The sequence below is a fragment of the Vicia villosa genome, unplaced genomic scaffold, assembly GCF_029867415.1.
Source record: "Vicia villosa cultivar HV-30 ecotype Madison, WI unplaced genomic scaffold, Vvil1.0 ctg.000175F_1_1, whole genome shotgun sequence".
Taxonomy (NCBI): Eukaryota; Viridiplantae; Streptophyta; class Magnoliopsida; order Fabales; family Fabaceae; genus Vicia; species Vicia villosa.
Genome location: NW_026705050.1, coordinates 110,215 through 126,491, shown reverse-complemented (window position 1 = coordinate 126,491; position 16,277 = coordinate 110,215). Strand labels below are relative to the sequence as shown.

Below are 16,277 nucleotides of genomic sequence, written 5' to 3'. Positions count from 1 at the left end.
TATTGGATCTCCTTGCCTTAGGCCCCTTTTTGCTTCCAATGTCTCTGTATAGTCCCCATTTACATTGAATCTATAAGTGACAGAGGAAGTAACCAGCATAATCCACTCCACAAATTTTTTAGGCATACCTATTTCATAGAGGATACACTCAAGAGAGCTCCAATCAACCATGTCATATGCCTTCTGTAGATCAAGCTGCATCATACAATTAGGAGGTCCATATTTCCTGCCATACCCTTTCATGAGTTCAGTAGCTAGCAATATGTGATGATGGATTTGTTGACCAGGTATGAAAGCTGCCTGGCTATTGTGAATGACATCCTTGAGCACAGTGCCTAACCTTTGGGTCATAACCTTGGATATAATCTTGTAGAAGGTTGTACACCCTGCTATGGGTCTATACTCCCTTATAGTATTAGCTCCAGGATGCTTGGGAATAAGAGTAACAATAGTACTATTAAAAGCTCTGAACAATTTACCTTTCTGAAAAAATTCCTGGACAGCTTTGATAACATCATTTTTTATTGTAGTCCAGCACACCTTGAAGAACTTAGCTCCATAACCATCAATGCCTGGAGCCTTGAGATCACCTATACTCTTCAGGGCCTCCTCAATTTCTTTAACAGTAACATCTGCCTCAAGAATTTCACTTTGTTGCAAGCTAACCTGTTTTCCTTTCCTTAATGCCTCAATATCAACTTTTTTCAGATTTTTTGCTCTACTACCCATAAGGCTTCCATAGAATCTAAGAACCTCATTCTGAATATCTTTCTGATCAGATATAACAGATCCATCCTCTTTGTGCAAGCTATCCATACTTTTCTGTTGGTTTTTGGCTTTGATGGTTGCATAAAAATATGAAGAATTACAGTCTCCTTTAGCCAGCCAATCCACTTTAGATCTCTGTTTCAGCATATTGTCCTCCATTTGATTTAAGTGAATAACTTTGTCAGTGAGCTCCTTGACTTGCATAATGCTTGTGGCATCCATCTTGTTATGGCTAAGATCAATTTGGGCTTTTTCAAGATCTGCTCTAGCAGCTTTAATCTGGGCACTCAGATTCATAACATCCTTGCTAAACTGAGTTAAAACTGGCTTCAGCCTCTGCAATTTATTCCACAGAATGAACATAGCATTACCATTGATAGGCTCATTCCAGCTCTTGCTAACCACTTCCTGAAAACCTGGCAACTCAGTGACACAATTATAGAATTTGAATCTTCTCACCTTTGGCTTCTTAGGTCTTTCCTCCTCAAAACTGAGCAGGGCATGATCAGAAACATTAGGGGGAAGACACTTTAATACTCTATCAGCATTGTGAATGAACCAGTCAGTATTACCAAGCATCCTATCAATCCTAGAATAGATGGTCCCTGTGGCATGTTTGTTACTCCATGTGAAATGGTCACCACTATTACTCATTTCACTAAGACCAGTCCGATTCATCATCTCATGGAGATCTTTGTACTCAGACTCACAAACCATTTTTCCACCTATTCTATCTTGGGCAGTCATCACATTATTGAAATCACCTAGTATGCACCAAGGTCCTTGAATAGTGGCATGGATCTGCTCAATAGTTTTCCATAAAACCTTCCTCTGAGCCAGCAAATTATGGGCATAGACTGCAGTGAGAAAGAAACAAAGAACACCCTGCTTATCAAGAACTCTGCAGTGAATAGCCTGCTCAGTACATTTTACAAGCTGGATATCATACTTTGCTGCATTCCAAGAGATCCACAGTCTACCATTGGCATGCTTATCATAGTTATCAACATAGCAACTATGGAGATTAATGTTATCTCTTATAGACTTAGCTTTATTCTCTTTAACACGCGTTTCAATGTAAATCATGATATCAGGTTGAATGTTACGGAGACGGGAGCTAATCTCACGTAATTTACCTGAATTATTGAGCCCCCTAACATTCCAAGAGGCTAACATGGATCACCATCTGAAGGCACTAGTGAATCCTTCAAAATACCTAGTGCTTCAAATCCATTAATACAATTTACCACATTAGTTTTCTCAGCAAACAGTGATTTCTTACCTCTATCACGACTGGATATGACTTTGGTCCAATTATCACCCTCCTGCTCTTTGGAATTCTCAGGATGTTGCACAATTGGAGTCTTAGGTGTTGCTACTTTCTCTGGAATATTGTTGCCCTCTTTCAGCTGGTCTTCCACAACTGGCTCTTTAGGTCTAGGTTGCCATACCCTCTCAACCTTTTTTGTTTGCTCCTTACATTGATGACCTAATTTTTTGCACTTATCACAAAACAAAGGCCTCCATTCATACTCAACATGCTGTGTGAACTTTCTACCTTCATTATCCTTGATAGCAATTTCCTTCACCATTTCCTTTGTGATGTCAACCTCCACCAGAATCCTTGCATAAGATACTCTGTGTTTGCTAGCAGTGCACTCGTCTGTAACGAGTGGAACTCCAATGGCGCTACCAATTTTACTCAAACTCTTAGCCCCCCAAAGATACAACGGGAGCTGCGGAAGCTTGATCCAGATTGGAAGCGTCCTCAACATGTCCCTTTTCAGATTGAAATCAGCACGCCATTCTTGGATCAATAGAGGAACGTTCCTCATCGTGTATGGACCTCTCATAAGCACAGCATCAAGATCTTCATGTGATTGGAATCTGAGGATGAAGTAGCCTTCATCGTTGTAGTACATATCAGGAATCTTGACAAAATTCCATGTCTTCACCATAAAGTTCTTGATCATGTTCATACTGAAATTTTCTCCCAGCGCATAGAGAATAAGAGCATTCTCCCAAAATAGGATCTCCGATTGAACATCATCTTCTTCGATTTCAATTTCAACTTCTCCATCCACCAGTGATGGTGCTACGTATTGAATGGTTAAGCCTTTAGATGGATTTCGATTCTCGCTCAAAACATCAACCCAAAGTTTGCGATCCGATTGCACCTTCGTCTTCGCAATCCGTTCCTCTTCTGAATCTAGGGTTTCATCTCCAATTGGTCTTGGTGTCTCCTTCTGTGTCTGTGTATGCACTCCCGACGGGACTACAAGTTCCTCAATCTGAACAGGAAGGACCTTCACCGCCGTGGACGGTGCCGGTGATGGTTGCGTTGCCGGAGACGAAGGCACCAGTTTTGGCCTCCCTCGCCCTCGCTTCCCGCGCGTTCCCATTCAAAAAATTTATTTCCCCTGCTTAATTTTTACCATTCTTAGTTAAATCAATTTCTATTGTTAATAAAGTGATTATCATTTACAACTAAATGAATCAATTTCTATTGTTAGTAAAGTAACTATCATTTATCATTAGACAAATCAATTTCTATTGTCAATAAAGTGATTATCATTTACAACTATACAAATCAATTTTTAGGGTTAGTAAAGTGATTATCAATAACAACTAAACAAATCAATTTCTATTGTTAGTAAAGTGACTATCATTTACAAATAGACAAATCAATTTCTATTGCATTAAATTGACTGTCATTTAATCGGAAGGGACTTGGGTTCGAGACCCTATTGGTACAAATTTTATATTTTGTATTTTATATTCAGAATTGTTTAAAATTACTAGAAACCAAGGGAATTATTTATCATGAATGTATATTGGTCTAGTGGTAAATATGTAAGATGTGGTTTAAAGAGCCTAAGTTCAACTTCTTATAAGAAACAATTTTGGTTTTTTTATATTATTAATTTATAATTGTTTAAAAATGAAATTAAAAATAAAAATTATTTTAGTATTTAAAAAATGAAAAATAAATAAAATCCAACGTGACAGTCCCGGTTTAAAATTTTGAAAAACCGGTTTAAAAAAAATATTTAAAAAATTAATATATTAACAGAAGAATTAATATAGTCCGGTTAAATTTTATAAGATATTAAATTAGATCAATTTTATTGTGAAGAACTAATTTAAATTATATAATTTTTGTGAGGGATGAAAATGAATATAAATGCATTACTCGCTTAATAGGTGAATATTGATATTTAAAGTGTGTTGAATATTCTCTTAAGTGCCTCTTTGATAGGCGACTAGGGGTGGAAATAGGCTGGGCCGAGCTAGGCTTTGCCAAGCCTAAGCCTGGCCTGTCAAAAAACCTGAAGCCTAAGCCTGGCCTGTAGCCTGTCGTAGGCTTATTTTTTAGGCCTGAGCCTGGCCTTTTCGAAAGCCTGGTTAGCCTACATAAAAGCCTATTTGTTTTAGACATATGTAAATAAGCAATTAAAATAATACTTAAATAGACTAATTAACTAAAAGAACTTATGAGAACAATGTTCATAATGTGTTTTCATCTTATTTTCACAAGTTCTTTAACATAACCAAGTTTCATTAATGTATTTTAATTTAAAGTACAAAACATAATATAATAATAATTAAAAAGTATTCATATTTATTTAAATAGGCCGGCCTGATAGGCTTAAAAGGCTTTTTTTAAGGCCTGAGGCCTAGCCTTTTTAACTAAATAGGCTTATAAAAAAGCCTAGGCCTTTACTATTTAAAAATTATGTATGGCCTGGCCTGAGCCTATATACGCTAGCCTGTAGGCCCCTGTTATCGGCCTGGCCTACTTCCACCCCTATGGGCGACAATCAACATAAAGAGTCACTTTTGATGGTGTCAATAAATCCCATGATTTTTTCGACTCATGTTAATTTTACCATCCACTGTTTTTATTTTCCATCATTAAAGAATATTAATTTAATTTTGACTCCAAAATAATAATTTAATATAACTCTAATATTTCCAACACATTAAATATTACATCAATCAGATATATTTATAACTACATATATGGGCCAAACAAGATAAGAGACCATTACATACGAAAAATAACCTTCGACCAAAATAGTTGTTATTTTTATTCTATTATTATTGAATTAATTCTTCTTCATGTTAATTAGGTATTCACGGGCCAATCAAACAAAATTCATAAATAAAAAATTTTAAAATATTAATTTTGTTTTTGTGCACTTTTTGTAAGTTTTCTTCTACTTGTTTAGTGAACTCATCATTTCATATATAAATTAAAAACTTCGAAATTGACATGAAATTTTGAATCAAGTATGTTGGGCATGAAATAATTTCTATAAAAGAGCTACAATATCGACACATTTTAGGTTACTTTATAATTAAATAACTTAAATAAAGAGAGAATTTTGGTCTAGAATAATATTATTGGACAAAAATAAAGAGTTCATAAATTCTATAATAATAAAAAGTTCAAAAGAGAATATTCCAAACAAGGGACTTAGTATGAAAAAACAATTTTATCAAGAAACATCAAGTCTCATAATTTTTAATGGTTATTTCCTTGAAGCCACTTGACTTAATGTCATTGTTATCTGTCTCAATATTTTTTGCATCTTCAAGCTTTGTAGTAATTATCTCCATTGGTTGAATCTCGACTGATTCTTTTACTTGATTTTGCTCAATAACTTTCTTCAATTCTTTACTTTTACCCCACAAGACAATGTATAGCCCAATTACGATTATCACTGATCCTATTACACTGTAATATAGAAGAAATTTCGCGTAGTTAACAGTAATAATTGTTGAAATATATTGAAGATAAATGAATAAAACAATAACACTTAATGAATGAGAAAAGTGTAAGCCTTTTGAATTGAAGAAGTATTGTGTTTTTATTGAAATCAATTGAATTAGTTACATGGATAGGTTATGCAACTTATATATTAATCAAAGCTTTAAGGCCTAACTAACTCGGAATATAAGAAATTCATAACTAACTTATGTTGCAAGTAACTAACTTTTAACCTAAGTAATCCTAACAAATGATGAATTCCATTTTCATCACACCTCCTAATTCATATTTTCTATCCCCCTCATTTAGATAAGCTCCTCAAGCAATCATACCTTGCTTTCTTCAAAGGTTTAATGAGTATATTTGTAAGTTGTAATTCTGACTTGCAATATTCAATCTCCAACTTATCTTTGTTCACTTAATCTCTCAAGAATTTATATTTTTTGTAAATGTGTTTGCTTCTACCGTGACTCATGGGATGATTAGCTAAACAAATTTCATACATGTTATCAATAGGAAGCGTGATCTTCAAATTTTCTCTAACCTTTCGTTTTTATAGTGCTTAGCAGTCTGCATATGAGGTTTCTCCATACTTAACTTTATAGGACGATATATCCACTTTTAATGCTTACTTGAACACCGTGAGATTAGATCTTCTCTAATCATGATTAGATATCATGCAATACTTTTCCCATCATCTTGATCTCCTCCCCGGTATGAGTCATAACCATATTCCATTGCTTTATTGCTAGTGTTCTTCTGGTTTGGCATAAGTACACAATTATCAATTTTAATATTGATGTACCTTAATACCCTTTTAGCTTCTAGTAGGTGACATGTTTAGGCTTTTCCATGAACCTATTTAGCAAGACAACACTCTGACATATGTCTAGCCTTGTGTTGCACAAATGTTTGAATGAACTAAAGATTTGCTTGTATAAGGTTGCATCTACAAGATCATCATTTGTATATTTGCTCAACTCTTTATATGTCCCCATATGCGTGTTTGTAGGATTGCAATTGATTATTTTAAATCTCTTTACAATGTCTTCTGCATATTTCTTTTGATGCTAGAAAACTTCATTTCTTGTAATCAGAAGTTTCATTCCCAAGAATTAAGACAAATTCATTAAGAAAGGGACACTACTTATTCTAGTGGTACATTAATAAAGGGAGACTTTACACGTAGTTGTTGTATTTTCCATCCTTTGTATGATGTAATTGCAACCATTATTCTGATGGTTGCAAGCCTTGCAATTGATGCATACACTTTATGAATATAATTAATGGCTAAAGTGCATAATGGGCTATACCTTCATTCTTAACACATTCTTTCTCACAAAATTGTGCAAACTCATTAGAAGTGTATTTACCCCCACCGTCATTTCTTAATCTCTTATACTACATTCTACTTGTTTTTTTATCAACTAACAACTTAAATCTCTTCAACTTATTGAATACTTCACCTTTTCTTTCCATCAAGTAAATCCATATATATCTAGTGAATTCATTTATGAAGGTTAAAAGTAGCAATTACCTCTCAGTGATGTCACTTCAAATAGTCCACATAGATATGAATGGACAATCTCCATATTTTGCTTTAACTTCATATGCAAGTCATTGGTGAACTAATTCCTTCTCTTCTTGGCTACACAACATTTTTTATACAATTTATTTGGCACTTTAATTTGAGGAAGACCATACACCATTCCCTTCGTATGCATCATGATTCGACTTTTGAAATTTAAATGGCCATACCTTTGATGGTATATCCAATTTTGGTAATTGATAACTGTTGAAGCAAGACATTGATGGTCAAGCATAATGATCATGATTTTGAAAGTCTAGTTACTTGACATAGGTGCTTTCAAAATTAGCTTTGCATTTGCATCAAATACCTTTAACTAATTATTATCCAACTTTATGGTGTAGTTTTTCTTAAGCAACTAACCCAACTAGTCAGGTTTCTTTCTATAAAAGAAACATATATCACATCGCTGATTATTTCTTCTTTTCCATCTTTCATCTTCACAAGAATGTTCTCCATTCCCTCAAATGTGACTTTGATATTATCAACAAATCAAATAAATTTTCTCACTAATTTATTTAGACTGATGAACCAATCCTTATTTCCACTCATATGGTTGTCATGACTTGTGTCAAGATATCATACATTGCTATTCTCTTATGCCAAACATGTATTAGGCAGAAGCATAACTCCATCAGAGTTATCGTTGCATGCATGTAAAAATTGTTCTTCTTCTTTATCACTTGAACTAAAGTATTTGTTAAAGTAACAATCTCTTACATAGTGACCAAAATTTTAACAGCAATAAAATTTAACATTTTTCATATTAACATTCTTCTTGACCTTCTTGTTATTGGAAGTGCCAATTTTGCTTGACTCACCCTTCTTTGAGTTCTTTCCAAATCCTTCATCATTACATTTCTTCTTTTTCCACTTTTATTTTGCTTTTCTAACCTTTGATACATCAACCTTCATCTTTTTGAAGAACTTTGCTTGAACTGCTTGTTATGTTGCTTTCTCTGAATTTCTCTTCTTCAATATCATCTCATTAGCTTCTAATAAGGCTTGTAACTCTTCAAGTTTCATCTCAGAGAGGTTATTGGACTCTTCAGTAGGCACGAAAAATATGATCCAATTTAGAAGTAAAGGCTCTCAAAACTTTCTTAATCTTTTGTAGCTCAGTGATCTTTTCACCACACGATTTTATTTGATTAGTCCAAAACACAAATCTTTATAAGAAATATGCAACAAACACACTATTATTTGTTTTTGCTTATTCTTATATTTCTTTCTCAATGCCTACAATTTAACCTTCATTAATTTTTCATCGCCATCATAAAATTTCTTGAGTGTATCCTATATGCACCCTTAATTGTTTCTTCTTCTATAATCGTCTCAAATATGTTCAAATCCACACAGTGATAGATCAAGAAGAGACATTTCATATCCTTCTTGCTAAACTCATGATGAGTTGCTCTCTACATGTTAGTTGGATTGACTTCCGATCCAGGTACACCATCATTCACTATCTCAAGAACATCTGAAAACCTGAATATGGTTTTCATTTGCATACACCATCTACCATAGAGTTCTCCTTTACAAACTGGTAGGTTTGTTGTGAATTAATTTTAGGTTGTGATTCCATTCATCATTGAAGAAAGCTTGCTCAAACTAGTACTCTTTGATACTAATTGACTATCTCAAATATTTAATGTCTAACTAACTAAGTTATCTGACATTAAAATATAACAATTGTCTAATTAACTTGTGTTGTAAGTAACTAACCTACGCTGCAAGTAACTAACTTACAACACAATAATCCTAACAGATGATCAATTACATTTTCATCAATAATAATAAAAAGACATAACAAATTAATAATAAGATGAGTTAAATGTTTGAACCTTCCCAAGTAAAGTTTTTCATCTAATAGGAGAGATCCTCCAATGGCCACTAGAACAAGAAAGAGGGGGTTGAAAACAGAAGCATAAAGTGGACCTTTTATACGCACACACCATGAAATCAGAACCCAATTTATTCCCGAGACCACAATACCCTGTAAATACCAAATATTCATTAGCCAATAACAATTTTAGTTCTTGAAAATGTAGGGTCGATAATTTGATCTCAAAAATTAAAAAAAATTTAAAATAACTTTTAACAATTAGTTTAAAAAATTGTCCTAAAGAGACTAATCCAATCACAAACATTTCAATTTCAAGTATTATTTTGAAATCTCTATCAATTTAATGAATAGATTGAAAATTTATCATATGTTTACCTATAAACTTGTTAACTATGCAAACTTATACTCAAATTAAGGCACATAATAATAATAATAATAATATAAAAAAGTAATGGTACCGCAAAAAGTGCAGTGAAAAGTTTGATATCCCAACCAAGCTTCCATTGATTCCAATCACCTCTTTCCATACATAAAGCAAATATAGTTGATTGAATGGAAGCCATTACGGACATCAATGCTGTACTTGTATAATGCCAAGGAAATTTCTCACTCATCCTAGCCTATAATAAATAAATCAATATCAAAAAAATTTAAAATATGATTAGAAGTGTCAATGAAGTTAATTAGATCAAATGTTTAGATAACATGAATTAGGAGTGACCTGAATTATCAGCCATATTGAATATGATAAACAAGTTCCCAATGCAAGAGAAGAGCCCCATATATTATTAGAAGAAACATTTTGTGGTTGTAGATGATGTTTCAACAAATTCACATTAGTAGACCATAGGTGAATTTCAATACTCTTATAGAATGTGAGAACCATGGCTCCACTAATTCCCATTATTGTGCCAATCACCTTGGCTTTTCCGGTTAACGTTCCAATGTTTAACCTTTCTAATCTGAAAATTAAAACCATTAATTAATAATAGAAAAAACTAATCATTGTGCGATGCAACTAATGCAAGTTTTTGTGCCATAGTTTGGCCAAACAACCACCGATGTTTTGATATGGATGCAAGAAATCCATAATTGCTAACATAATGCGAATTGTTGAGATGAAGATTTGAATGAACTTGACTTTTTCATTCTAAGGGAAAAAATTGAATGAATAATGATTCTCATTGATTATGCATGAATCAATCAATCATCTCTCTCCCTCCCTCCCTCCCTCCCTCCCTCCTAACAGCCAACGACAAATTTCCTGGTATCAAGACATCTATCCTAGTTTGAATCAACAAATCCATGAACCTTTAAGACAGTTCTAGAGAAAAGGGTGCCTTTTGCTGGCATACTTGAGCATACATAGATTACAGTTTGCATCCGCAGTTGCGGCAATAATATTAATAACACGGTAGCCTCCACAATTGCATCGGTCGTAATTATGGTGTGAATTAAAATCCCCAGTTTGATCGCCATTAGAAACCACATCAAACTTTTTTTCTTCATATTTCTTCAAGTATTTTCATCAAAAATCAAAATTTTAGAATCACAAAACTCTATTTACTTATGTAATGAAAAATATTAACAACAATTTTTTTAACGGTATATTTGAAACACCTTCCAATTAAAAATCACGCCGCAATGACGAAAATGTAAATCACAACAACCACAATCGCAATTTAAAATCATGCATGTTGCATCCTGATAATATGGGACAAGTGGGTTGGATATACACTATTTGTGAGTATACACTAAATATGAAATATATTGTCTGGTATTGATAAGGTATATCAATATGGACCATCATATTTTTTCTTAAGAACTTCATCCATGAGAGATTGTGTACCAATATGTTTTCTTAAACCACTTCACCCTTTTACATCTCTTAATTGAGGGATTGTGGACCGTTATATTATAATCTAAACTTTTTTTTATCATTTATTGTGATCTGTCATGACCATGAGTGAATCAGCAAACACATTTCAAAATTTTGATTGCCTAAACCCACATCTCTTATATCAAAGGAGCGAGCCATTCGTCCCAATGGAGGAGAGTAAAAGACAATCTCTACGTGGTTGACATTTGGCTCTGCGTATTGCAAGAAGGGTCTTGACTATTGTACTCAGTGCAAGTACACAATATTCTAATATGAACCTTATATAAGAAGAGGGGTTTTCCAAAGAGATATCATTAGTGGCTGAGAATTTTGTTCTCGATTCAATGATAATAGATGAAGGCTTGGGACCCAAGACACCAATACCTTTTAATAACTTAAGAGTACATTTTATTTGATAAAAAAAAGTAGTGTGATCTTGCAATTTTAAGTGCCAAGAAAAACCCAAGTTGACATGGGTGCTTGATGCATAGTTGGTCATTCAAATATCTTCCAACACACTGAATTTCATGAGAAGAGTTCACAGCTAGTACAATATCATCAACAATGACTAATAGAGAAGTAAAAGTAGTATGATAAGACATGAAAGTATAATGAATATAAAAAGCGGTTTGTTTTTCTTTCTTTTCTTTTTTTCTTATGTAAGGCTGAATACTAGGGATGACAATGAGTCGGATAATCGGTATCCGAAAATTATATCATGTACCCCAACAATTATCCCTATACTCCAACAAAATATTTAATCGGACGAATTTACCCCTGTATAAATAGTTAAAAAGTTAAAAATTTTCACTTTTCACTCATTTTGCACAAAATTATACTAAGGCGCATATTTTTGTTTTGCGCAACCGGATAACGCACAAGTAGGTTTTTCGGTTTTTTGTTTTGTTTTGATAGTAACGAACCGGACATCACAAGACTGGGTGTTCCGGTTTTGAAAATTTTCAAAAATATCAACTGGACATCCCAAAGCTTGGAGTTCCGGTTTTCACAAACAACAGCCGGATAACTCAATGTTTGGTGTTCCGGTTTTGGCAGGTTTAAATATTTTTTTAATATATATTTTATTTATATTTTAATTATTTTTTATTAATTTTTTTAAGTGGTTCGTAGAAGAGGAAGTTTGATCGACGGAATGCGCCGGAGGAGAGGGACATCAGGAAGCTACACCGGAGGCTGGTCCGCAGCACCCGGGATTTTCTGGAGGTCCGATCGATACTTCTCTTTTGACTAGGTATCAGGACCATGTTGCCCGCCATTTATGGTTCGGCGAGGTACGTTAATATCTCGTTTTAGGTTGAAGAATTTAAAAATTTATGTTGAATAATTTTAAGTTATATATACTTATGTCTTAACACATATATTACAAATTATTTTCAGGAGAGACGACCAAAGACAACCTTAAAGGTTGCTGAACATGGCAGTAAATTAATAGGATGGATTCCGCATCATCTCCCAAGGACGATGAATGATTGGTTAGTTGCCTCTGGCCTGTTATCTCTGCCGTATACTAGTTTGGCGAGAGTAGATACGCATCTTATATCTGCTTTTGTTGAGAGATGGCATCCTGAAACATCGTCATTTCATATGTCATTCGGCGAGATGACCATTACGCTAGATGATGTTTCGTGTCTTCTTCATTTACCTATTCAGGGTGAGTTGGTTGACCCCGATTATGTTGTCACTGATTATGATGCTATTCATCTTGTTGTTGAGTTATTTGGTGTTTCATTGAGTGATGCATTTGAGGAGGCTTCTTCCGTAAGGGGTCCTTATTATAAGTTAGATTGGTTGAAGCAAGTATTTGAGCAACAAAGAGCTGCTGATAACTTTACCGGTGCTTCCAGAGCCTACATCATGTTGCTGTTAGGTTATACTATTCTTGCCGACAAGACTTTTACTCTTGTCGAGGCAAAATATTTACCACTATTGAGAGACTTGGATAGATGCGGTAGATATTGTTGGGGACAGCTGCACTTGTCAATCTATACAGATATTTAGGAGATGCTTCATTCTATTCATGCAAGTAGCTTGACGGTTATGCCACTCTTCTTCAGTTACAAAATTTTAGTTATGTTTTAGTTATACATAATTATAATGTTACTTAATTATTTAAATTAGGATTGATCCATACTTGATTATGATTTAATTTAATTTATGATATCAATGTTTTGTTACAGTGTTGGATTCATGAGTATTTTTCAACTGTTGGAAAGAGAGGTACCTCTGAGATTTATGGAATCGGTAATCCAATGGCTAGGGCGATGAGATGGGAATATAGGCAGGGGACGCAAAAAGTTGATGCCATTCGAGCTGTGTTAGATCAGTTGACACCTCGCGATATCATTTGGCGGCCTTTTGAGGATCATAGGTAACACCGTTTGTTTGATGATATTTGTTTGTACAGGGGTGGTTTGAAGTGGTATGATACCGTAGTTCTATATTTACCTGACAGATGCATGCGTCAGTTTGGATACAAACAGTACATACCGATTGCTCCTCCTAATGTAGACACACTTGATGAGGATGTTGAGTGGGCTACATATGTGCAGAGTGTGTTGCGGGTGATCCGAGCCACCGATGGTACCCCATGCGTGTTTGCCACCATACCATATGAGATAGACGGTGATTATTTGGCGTGGTATTATACGGTGTGACATCCTCGTTTGATAGCACCACGACGTGGTCAACCGAGGGAGGTACCAGTTCCTGTCTATGAAGAAGGACCATCAGACCCGAGGTTATCTTATATTTCTCATGAGCTTCATCGTTACTTACAGCGTCATCAGGCACATCATGATGACGAATAGTTTGTTGAGATATTTCGGGTGCCGAACCCAAATCCAAACCCAAAAGTTGTTCGGATGGTAAAATGACACCCACTCCCACACCCGTTGAGTTCGGGTTTTTTCACCCAAATCTAAACCCGCAGCAAAATACATTATTATATACATATATATATTATATAATATATATATATATATATATATATATATATATTTATATATAAATATACTATATATATATATATATATATATATATATATATATATATATATATATATAAGCGGGTGTGATTTCGAGTTTCGAATGCAGGTTTCACACTACCCAAACCCGCACCCAAAATATCGGGTGGCACCCGAACCCAAATTCATTCAACTCGGGTTCGGGTGCGGATGGGTCCCGTATGTTTGAGTCTGCTTGCCACCCCTACTAAATACATAGTTCAAAATTTTAGGGTTTGGTTTGAGTGACTTTGCCTCTCCAAAGTCACCATGACTTTAGTTCATTCTTTCACTTATTTTACCATTTGATACATTTATATATTATTTTTTATATATTTTTCTTGCCTTAACAACAAAATTATAACTAAAGTTACGGTGACTTTCCCGTAATAAATTCACCGCGTTTCCAAAATTTTAAGAGAAACATCACCTAGTTTTCTTTCTAATATCTTCTAATCAATCACCCTCAAGCCTTAATATATTAGATTTTTGTATCTCAATATGACAATGCTCCACTTTAAACATCCCTTTGATCACTTGAGAAATGAGATCTATGTGTTGTTCTTTCCTTGAGTTCAAAATTGTGTTAGAAGTTTTGTGAATTTCTTTCCTTGAGTTCAAAATTGTGTTAGAAGTTTTGTGAATTATGTATTGTGAATTATGTTTTTCTCTATTATATTTCATATTCTATTTTTTTTTCTTTTCCTTTTTGTACATTATGAGTTCATGAGCTTTTATTCTGACAAATTGTGTTAATTTAATCCAAAGAAAACATTTGAAATAAGATGAATATTATTTATATGACAACAAAGCTTACCCAAAACATACGGCCAAGATAAATGTAGCACCAGGAATGAAGTTGTACATGACTGTAGCATATGTTACACCTGACAAAATTACGGCTTCAACGTACAAATTCTGTTGCAAGGTTGCCCTGATTGAAGTTGCAATCACATAAATGTTAAAATTAATTTTAAAATGATTGGATGTTAAAATCACATTTTTTATAAGAGGAAAGATATGTTTACACAAAATGATACAACTACACCGTATGAACATACGGTTTTCATTTTTTATTAAATTTAATAATTAATTTTTTACCTTTTCTAATACATATGAAAACATATGAAAACATGGCCATGCTGTTTTTAATTTGGTGTAACCATATGGTGTAAAATTCTTGGTGTATGAATAGCACTACTGTTTTTATAATATGTACCACCCAATTCTAATCAGGACTAGATGCAAGGTTTTAAAGTATTAAATAAGACAATATTTCAATGCACCCCATGAATCTCTTACACACCGAGCGAAATTTTAATTTTACGAAATTTCAATATCTCAATGCATCTCATTAATCTTTGAACTTTTATTCTCTCTCTTTCGTGAAAACTTAATAGGATTTAAAAAAATACACGCCCGAAAATATTAAATCGATTACATTACCCAAATAATCCACAAAGAAATGCTTGAAAAAGAACTTTCGCTGTGATCTTCGGCTTGTTTTTCCTGTGGAAGGACACATACAAATCCATGAATTTACAACAAGTTCATACACTAAAGTACTTGTTTTTCAACACAACTTAATTAATTTCTTAACATGTGCTCAAGATTTAAAACAAAGTAATAGAAATAAAGTGGCACACCTCTCAGCGAAGTAAGCAAGAGGAACCATGAAAATTGATGCAAAGATGTAACGATAAGCCAAAAGTACACACAAACTCATTCCATTATTCTTTTCAACCAATTTGTACAATATGGTACAGACAGCATAAGCAACCTGGACCATCACCATTAGAAATGCTGCTTTCACTCCATTTATCAGCTTGCAAATAGATGACATTTTTGTATATTAATTAACGCTTATATGTTAATCAATCTTTGCTTTAAAAATAGTTATATATATGACATTACCATATATGTGCAAAGAATGATATTAACGTTATATATATATATATATATATATATATATATATATATATATATATATATATATATATATATATATATATATATATATATATATATATATATATATATATATATATATATATATATATATATAATTCTCTCACGCAAGCGACAAAAATATATCATTCTAACTAAGGTTGGTCAAATAATCCATACAGCCTAACCATACCATAAAATCAAACCATTCTTTTTAATTAATGAGGTCCATCATCTTATCTTGTAAGCTCTATAAATTAAATTAATAGTAAGGCTTAAAGTCCATGAAGTCCGTCTGAAATTTCTACAAATTAAATTAACAGTAGGACCTAAAGTACATAAGGTCCATCATCTTATCTTGTAAGCTCTACAAATTAAATTAAGAGAATTTCTTATTAGACCCCTTGTCTTTTTGTCACCCGCGCTGAAATTTTCAAAATGTTCCTTTATTT

At 33.5% G+C, this 16,277-nt stretch overlaps 1 protein-coding gene across 1 annotated transcript; it reads right to left on the bottom strand.

Moving 5' to 3' along the window:
- Positions 1 to 5,165: 5,165 nt before the first annotated feature.
- LOC131624955 (WAT1-related protein At1g25270-like) lies at positions 5,166 to 15,788 on the bottom strand. The gene is made up of 7 exons (XM_058895878.1): positions 15,525 to 15,788; positions 15,325 to 15,387; positions 14,696 to 14,812; positions 9,698 to 9,938; positions 9,435 to 9,596; positions 8,975 to 9,126; positions 5,166 to 5,509 (listed from the first exon to the last, which is right to left on the bottom strand). Exons 1-7 carry the CDS (start codon positions 15,719 to 15,721, stop codon positions 5,281 to 5,283), a joined length of 1,161 nt encoding a protein of 386 aa, XP_058751861.1. The 5' UTR covers positions 15,722 to 15,788; the 3' UTR covers positions 5,166 to 5,280.
- Positions 15,789 to 16,277: the final 489 nt, after the last annotated feature.